This window comes from Microtus oregoni, unplaced genomic scaffold, assembly GCF_018167655.1.
Source record: "Microtus oregoni isolate MIOR12 unplaced genomic scaffold, Mior012 000007F_ref0000211, whole genome shotgun sequence".
NCBI classification, from domain to species: Eukaryota; Metazoa; Chordata; class Mammalia; order Rodentia; family Cricetidae; genus Microtus; species Microtus oregoni.
The window spans coordinates 55,425,981-55,434,894 of record NW_024543066.1 but is presented as its reverse complement, the minus strand read 5'-3'; the positions used below and the strand labels follow the sequence as shown (position 1 = coordinate 55,434,894).

At 41.6% G+C, this 8,914-nt stretch overlaps 1 protein-coding gene across 1 annotated transcript; it reads right to left on the bottom strand.

The window, feature by feature from the left end:
- Positions 1-8,362: 8,362 nt before the first annotated feature.
- On the bottom strand, positions 8,363-8,539 carry LOC121450433 (small proline-rich protein 2I-like). Its single transcript, XM_041655312.1, has one exon. The coding sequence runs from the start codon at positions 8,537-8,539 to the stop codon at positions 8,363-8,365; it is 177 nt and encodes a 58-aa protein (XP_041511246.1).
- Positions 8,540-8,914: the final 375 nt, after the last annotated feature.

The following is an 8,914-nucleotide window of genomic DNA, read 5'->3' as shown; positions in this document are numbered from 1 at the left end:
AATATTAGCTGTATGTGGCTTGAACCTTACTTTTCTGTCTTTCTGGATCTATGCATTCAACTCACCTCGTGCTTTGTTTCACTTGAGATAATTCCCAGGCATTGAATATCTGCCTCTTGAAGAGGCCAATCTGGATAGGATACCAAGATTCCTTGGAAATAATACTCACATCCACTCCTGTGTCTAGTATTCCCTCAATTACAATGTCATTTATAAGCACACTTAGCTTTGGTCTTTAATCATTTATAGAAGTCTGTCAAAATATACGTTTCCTATTTCCTATGGGAGTTTTTCATTTGTCCTCCATGTCTATTTCATCATCTAGAATGGTATGGTTTTATTCAGTAGGCATTGATTTTCCTGGTGAACATATTTTCCACAGTAAATGGGAATAACTGAACCTTGTCTATTATGTGTACCTGCAAGAGCACCCCCAAGGAGTTTTCTGGTGTTATTGTGTTCCCTTGTCTGTCTTTTGTCAACCTACATCCATTGGTCCAATGGTCCAATGAGTCATCATTTGACACACCTCCATCATAATAGAAGGCTGAGTCCTTCTATTCTTGCCATTCCTAGAGAAGACATTATTCCTAGGAATTTTTTGTCTACAGTCTTTTCTTAGATGTACTATTGGTGTAGAAGGTCCTTCTGACTATGTATTACTTTCATTGGTTGAATAAAGAAACTGCCTTGGCCCTTTGTAGGGCAGCACTTAGGTAGGTGGAATAGACAGAACAGAATGTTGGGAGAAAGAAGGGCAGAGTCAAGACTCCATGAAACTCCTGCCTGAGACTGACGCTGGCTAGAATCTTTTCAGGTAAGACACAACCTTGTGGTGATACACACATTGGTGGAAATGGGTTAGATCAGGATGTGAGAGTTGGCCAAGAAGAGGCTAGATATAATGGGCCAGGCAGTGTTTAATGTCAGGACCAAAAGCAGGCTCTCTTGTAGTAATATGGGGCGGCAGGGCTGCGTCCCCCACACCCAGCCGCCCACATGGCTAGCTTATGCTCCGAAATAACAACACACAAACTGTATTCTTTTAAGCACTGCTTGGCCCTTTAGCTCTAGCACTTACAGGCTAATTCTCACATCCTGATCAACCCATCTCTAATAATCTGTGAGAACCGGTCTTACCGGGAAGATTCTAGCCTAGTCCATCCTGGGTCAGAGCTTCATCCCGGGAGCGGGGCATGGCGTCTCTCTCAGGCGTCTGTTCCCGAGAAGAGAGCTGTGAGTCTCTGAGCTCACTTCCTCTTCCTCCCAGCATTTTGTTCTGTTTACTCCACCCACAGGGCCAAGCAGTTTCTTTATTGGCCAATGACCTTCCTCCATCATTTCCCCTTTTTCGGTTTAAACAAAAAAAAAAAAGGCTTTAACTTTAACATAGCAAAATTACATATAACAAAACAGTTATCAAGTAAAAGTTACAATAATCTTTATCATAACTAAGGAAAACTATAACTATAACTAACTATTCTTAACTCCATCAAAGACTCCAGAAAGATATAATATTACCTAAGTAAACAAGAACTAAGAAACTTCAAACTCTAGAAATGACAAAGACATCTCGCTGCCTGGACAGTCACCCAAAGTTCTTTTGTACCGTTGGGGCATCCATCTTCAGCCTTCAGGCCCATGCAATCCAGCAGACATTTCCATAAAGCAGGAAAATTCAAAGTCAGTTCAGTCACTATCTGTTGTGTCCTGCAGAATGTCTTGCAGACTCTTTCATGAATCAGGAACCCCGAAAGATCATCTCGCCTTAGGCAAGTTCAGTAGTCCTCTCTCTGCGGGTTCTCTGTGTCCAGTTTATGCAATAGTCCAGGCAAGAGCAGTTTTTTGCCCAAATGGCTATCAAACTCCAAAAGGATCCTCTTCGATGCCCATCTTCCTCTTGAAGTAGATTGGTGCTGCCAGGAGCAGAGTGTCTCATTGTCATGAAAAGTCCTCAGTTATTAAAACATTAAATGTCCTATTCTGTAATCTTTGAAAGACATGAAGAATGTCTATCTAAAATATATCTCTATATATCTAGAAAATCTAACATGACTACAAGCTTTACTATTATTGATGATTATCCATTAACAACCTATATTTCTTAATTATACAGTACATATTTAAATGAACTACACAATCACAATACCTTAATCAAAATCAGAAACACTTATACATATAACAAAATTGACCTTAAATCTCTATCAATAAAGCAAAATCTATACTAATGCAAATTATTCATATCTATATCATATCCCCCTTTAAATGTAAAAGGACGTTTATAAACCATATTTGGGAACATGGGCGCAGTTTTTTCTCTCCAAACTGCTTCCTGCTGAATGGGGGCGTCGTTAATTAGGTCTTTCATGGTATAACCTGTGTGCTAGTTTCATCTCAGTTGGCAGTTGAGCGAAGCAATTTTCTGAAGGTGTTCACACCAACCCTTCAGGAGGGCGTGGTCCATCATACCAAATCGGAATAGAAGAAATGAACAGCGTCTCATCCTCTGTGAAAACAAAATAAGAAACTCCTTTCCAAAGTATCATATCCTTAGATCCAAATTCATAATATCTATGTTGGATTAGTTCAGCAGTATTTATAAATAAATATCTTTTAGCATCTGTTTCTCCTTCCTCAGCATTTAAACAATTCAAAGAGAGCATAATAGCATACAGTATCAAAAGTCTCTGTGTATTTTCCATCTTTGTACGCTTTGTTTTAACCTCTATTTTGTTTATTTTTACTTTCAACTCTTTGCTTTTTGAGACAGGTTCTCTGTATCTTTGACCTGAAGTAACTCTGTAGACCAGGCTGTCTTTGAACTCTCAGAGATCTGCCTGTCTCTGCCTCCCAGGCATTCGGGATTAAAGGTGTACACTACTACACCTTGAACTCACAGAGATCTTTTTGCCTCTGCCTTCTAGGTACTGGGATTAAAGGCGTGTGCTACCACACACAACTCTCTTCCTTTTTTTTTTGTTTTTTACTTTAAGAACTTCAACTTTTAGTCTGCATATATTTTTAACACACTTTAAACCATTCAGAAATTTTCTCTGTCTTTGAATCTCTCTTTACTGTATATCTCTCTTTTTCCGACCACACGCGTCTTTAATTTACCAAGCAATATCAGTAGGATTAAAGGCGTGGCTTTGCCGGCTAGATCCAGCCCATTCCTTAGTTTTCCAGCCTCATGGCTGAGGTACTGGCTGTAGCCAGCAAGCGAGCTTCAGCAGCCTGTGCTAACAAACCGCACAAACCGCCTGCGTAAAAGAGTCAGAGTTTGTCCTGGCAGGACAGCCCAGAAAGCCGGCATTTTTAAATGGCGCAGCATTTTTCCTGCTACGGCTGAAAACCGAAAAGCATGCGTTCAGCTTTTTGTCAACACCGTTTAAGTGTTTTGTGGCAGGACCTCTTAATGAGCTGCACGCTTTTGCAGATAAAGCTGAGTCAGGAAGCCTCTCTTAGATGAGGCGCCCGCTTGCCTCTAGCAAGCAGAGCAGACCCGAGAACACAGAGAGTCTAGTTGCCATCAAACAAATCGTAGCACTTTACTCCAAATACTCTATTCAAAAGCTCTGTCTCCCGCAGGAGCCAGACAGAGATCGCAATGGCGGCACAGCCCCAGGAAGTCGCACTTTAAAATGACACAGCCTTTTTTCTGCTACTGTTGCTGAATCAGGAAATCTCTCTACAGCACGCCACCAACAAACAGCAAAAATCTCTCTTTCCCTTATTTTTAAGCCTTCTCAGGTTTTTTAAGTGGGTTTAGTTGTTCACACGTCTGGGCGCCAAATGTAGTAATATGGGGCGGCAGGGCTGCGTCCCCCACACCCAGCCGCCCACATGGCTAGCTTATGCTCCGAAATAACAACACACAAACTGTATTCTTTTAAGCACTGCTTGGCCCTTTAGCTCTAGCACTTACAGGCTAATTCTCACATCCTGATCAACCCATCTCTAATAATCTGTGAGAACCGGTCTTACCGGGAAGATTCTAGCCTAGTCCATCCTGGGTCGGAGCTTCATCCCGGGAGCGGGGCATGGCGTCTCTCTCAGGCGTCTGTTCCCGAGAAGAGAGCTGTGAGTCTCTGAGCTCACTTCCTCTTCCTCCCAGCATTTTGTTCTGTTTACTCCACCCACAGGGCCAAGCAGTTTCTTTATTGGCCAATGACCTTCCTCCATCACTCTCTCTCCTGTAAAATCCTATTCTACCACAATTAAAACATTTGATATTTTGGCATCTCCTCATACCATGGGAAATTGCTTCTTCTACCCAAGCAACAGTTCTATTCTCAAATGTTTCCACATACATTGTATGCAAGATCCATTCATCTGTGGGTGCTGATATGATCTTCAAAGGCCCAAGGATCTTCTTACATTATAAATTGGCATTTTCAAAAGCCAATTTTTCAATAAGTACACATCTAGCTTTGGGGTCTGTCACTACTACTTGTACAGCCTTAGTTAATCTTTGTAAGAAGTCACTAACAGGTTCTCTCTGGCCCTGTTTAACTCTAATATATGACTCAATTTTCTCCTGGTTCCTGAATCCTGTCCCATGCATTTAAAACTGCTGTACTACACAGGGACAAGGTGCATTGATCATAGTGAGCTTGTTTCTGAGGATCAGAGTAATGACCCTAGCCAAGAATTTGAACATGGGAAGTATCAAATTCTTTTGCATTCCCCTGTTGTTCTAAAATTTCTGCCTCTTCTCTTAAATAACACTTCCAAAGCAACTGAGGTCCATCTTCTAGGACCACTGAGATTAATTGAAGTCAATCATGTGGGTCGACTTATTGCTTGAAGCCCATGTTTTTACCATTTCCCTGACAAAAGGTGAATGCAATTCATAAAAACTATTACTTGCTTAATTTCTTTTAGATAGCTCATAAGTTCCCATGTATATTCTTTTACTCCTTTAGGGTACTTAGTGCCAGATGGCCTTGATTACTTGATATACAGTTAAAACTCTGTGTAAGTTACCATGGGGTCTGACAAGTACCGATGAGGCTAAATTCTGTCCTACAGAAAATATTTAAAAGCATCTGCCTCACATAATGACAGACAATAGCCTCATTAAGCAATTTCTCTACCACGTGTGAGCCTGAGAGTTTCCAGAGTTGACCTGTGTGCCCTGCATCATGGGTTCTTTCCTCTTACCACTGACACAGCAGTGTTGCACTCTCATGAAATAGTGTGATTTCAGAGTGGCTCTCAGGTCCTTCAGCTTTTGTCTCCTTATCTCAGAGAGGTATCCTTGTACTCATTAACATTTACAATGATTAATTTAATTGCCTCTTGAAGAAAACATGGAATATAAAAAAAACACAAGGATTCATGAATGTTGACTTACAGAAAATAACTCTATGGTCTTTTGTGAGACCCTACACTGCCAGGAAAATGTGTATATGATTCAGAGTAAAATTGAGGGATGGAGAGCTTCAGAGAAGGAAAAAACTCAGATGAGTGGGACAGAGAAATGTTAGTTACACTGTTGTTACTTATATTTCTATGTCATTCTTTGTACAAATACTTACCCGAATTTGGAAAAGAGTATTATTAATATCTGTTCCCATACAGGGTAACACTGTTTTTCTCAATAAGCTCCCTAGCTTACCACCCCACATCAGAGATTTCCTAGACAGAGCCGCGCTGTGCCTCTGAGCTGAGTGATTTAGTAGCAGTCCCCCACTGAAGACATGCTCTCAGTACATATGCAGGCCTTGTGCTTCCCTAACCCTTATGCTTTCTTTCAGTCAGGGGCCTGGTTGGAAACAGCACAGGTGATGTTTAAAGTTATGTTGCTAGAGCTCCCTTGACTGGAAAAAAGCAATTGTGAAGGTTCCTGAGAAGATGCTTTCTACTTAGAGGGGAAAGAATAGAATGAGGAAGATGAAACAGAGTCTTTAACTGGCCCCATTCTGCTCTAAGAAGCACATGGGCATGGAATGAACATCAGTGAAGCATGTCAGCTTCCTGTATCTGTTAGTACTTCTGACAGTAAGGAAGGGTTTAGCCGAGACTGCCCTTGTCCACGCCCCTAGAGGGAAAGAGTCATCAGTTCAGCACCTGAGGCCAGATGCTGACCAACACATGACCAGAGGATGATTCACAAAGGTTACTACACATATTACCAGTCAGGCCGATAAGAGACTTACTACTCTCCATATTTGCATATCAAACATAAAGGATCATCATAGGTCATGCCTGACTTCTGCTGTGTCAATTGCCTACTGAGCTGGGAATCCAGTATAACACAGAGTCTGTTACAACTAGGTTCTTCCTTTGAATATAGTCCACTTAGAAGGGTATAAAGTGTTAAAGGGAAGTAATGAAAAGAGAAGACATACTATGTGATGGGACATGGGAGGGTGGGGTAGATCAGGGCATATAGAGAAGGATGATCATCATTAAATGCCTTTCAAGATAGCGATATGTCATATGTAAATCTACTACACTGAAAACTTACTAAAGATATACATATGTAAAATGTTTTAATGGAGTTACCTTACTGCTGCAGGTGGTGCAATATCTCAGGTAGACATCTCATATTAACAAATTCAAAACTCATTATCACTAACAGCTTTCCTCTCTTTAGTTGTTAGCCAGTGGGTTCTCATAGACTGAATCTGCTACCTTACAGACTATTGCCTGTAACTTGTCCACACTCCGGAACAACATGCTAAGAGCCCTTTTCTATAGACACCAATGCTTAAGACAGACAACATGGAGAAATCTAAGAGGTGCTCACGAACACTTCATATCTACTGGCCAGCCCTCATGATACTGTAAGGTGCTATGAACTCTGCTAAGGAGAAAAGTACTCAGCAGAGTCAGAGAAGCCCAGGCTCTTTACAGGCTGAGCTGAATTTGAGTTGCTTCCACAGAAGCTCCTTGAAGAGCTAACATGTGTTGCGCATGGAAGAGGATGCAGGAGAGAGTGTCATAGAAATGATCTGCATTAGAGCTTCTAAATTAGCAGGTGCTTAGTGCTAATTAGGATCCTCAGATGGTGTCAATCAAATGGCATGCATTAGCTCAACTGTGACCAAAGGCAAGACTTTGGCAAACAGGAGTTTCCCCAAGTAAAATCAGCAAGAAAGTATTTACCATATTTAGCTGTTAGAGAACAGAAAACCAAGCCTCCACCAGAAGACCAGTCTACCCATGTAAGGATGAGGACCATCATAATAATAATAACAAGTCCTGGCAAAGGAGTGGAGGAAAAAGAACACAAACTCTCAAGTTGAGAGAGGAGACTGACCCATCAAATATGGAAGTCAATATGAAGTTTCCTTCAAAGAAATAACACTAAAGAAAAACGGTCATATGATACAGCACCATCACTTGGGTTTTTATAAAACAAGTTAATACAGCATAGAATAGAGATGCCTGAATATCATCTCTATTTCAGAACTACTCCTGACATGCAAGGTAAATAAGTCAGTACAGCTGCACACCAGAAGTGGGTGGGATAAGAATGCGGCACTTATGTGGACTGGAGTAATGATCAGTCATAAAAAACAATGACATCATGTCCTCTGCAGGTAAACAAATGATACTGCCTATCAGCATGTTCAGGAAAATAAATCCAACCTTAAATACAAGGTTGGCACCAATGTTTCAAATATTAAAGGAGGAAAAGACAAGGGGAGGTTGATGTAGATGTGTAACTATTACATAGGACAAATCGGAAAAGTGAGCGGAAAATACACCGGCTATGGGAGTTATTTGTGCTAAGTGATGCATGCATGTCTGAATACCACATGGTCTTCTTAAAATGGCATGTGCTAACAGGTAACTTATAGCTAGGCAAAATTAAACTCTTTTCCTCAAACAAACAAACACTAAGCAATCTTTATAACTCAAAAAACAGTCAAAATCTGCTTACAACAAGATGACCAGGGCATCAAAGAATAAAAGTAATGTAACTGGAGAATATCAGGAAGGTCATAGAGTCAGTTTTAGAAGAAAAAATGAAAGAACTCATGATTACTAACAGCCATATTGTACTTTATTCAGGAAATGAAGCCACAGTGACAACCACACAAACAAGGAGACTGAGAGTTTTGGAAACATCCTCTGAGTGCACAGGGTGGGAAGATGCTGATCATCACTGAGCATCTGAGACACTGAACCAGTGAGGAAGGACCATTCTCAACCTCCCCTTATAGCAGAAGAACAATCTGAGAAGAATGCTCTTCCTATCAGGGGTCATCACAGACACATGGAGGGTGAAGGCTGGAGAGGATTCTTCTGCACCAATGGCAGGTTTTGAAGCAAAGACGGAAGTGTTTCTATGGAAGAATGAGAGACAGATTTCCTCCTCTTCTCTTGGTCCTGGTGACTGCTGAAGCACTCACTTGCTCTTGGGTGGGCACTTCTGCTGGCAGGGTGAAGGAGGTTGCACAGGAGGGCATTTCTGCTGGCATGGCTCTGGGCACTTTGGAGGAGGACAGGGCTCTGGGCACTTTGTGGGTGGGCACACAGGAGGAGGCTGGCAGGGCTGCTTGCACTGCTGCTCTTGGTAAGACATCGTGCTGAAGGCTCAGGATCTGAAAGACATTGCATGACTGTGTTAGGGGATGATCCACAAAGAGAGGAGAGACAGAGACATGGGACATCACATCCACTTCTCTGCCCACAAATACGCCTTCTTACCAACTACGGTTTGTTTTAGGACAGCCTGGCTTTTCCTTGGCTTTCAGAAATCTATGGCACTGGCTTTGGGAAGTAACCTTTGTTTCATGACTTATTCCAGGAAATAAATACTTTATTTTAACAAAACAAGTAAGGCTCCTTTCACCTAGAAATTCATTTGAGACAGACAGCCTCAAGTTCTGGAACCCTGAGCAATTTGAGAACACATCCCTGTCTCCCTTGTCACTTGTGACATCCCAGCACATTGTCT

Excerpts from the sequence above, each read along its gene's own strand:
- LOC121450433 (XM_041655312.1), bottom strand. The coding sequence starts at position 8,539 with ATGTCTTACCAAGAGCAGCAGTGCAAGCAGCCCTGCCAGCCTCCTCCT.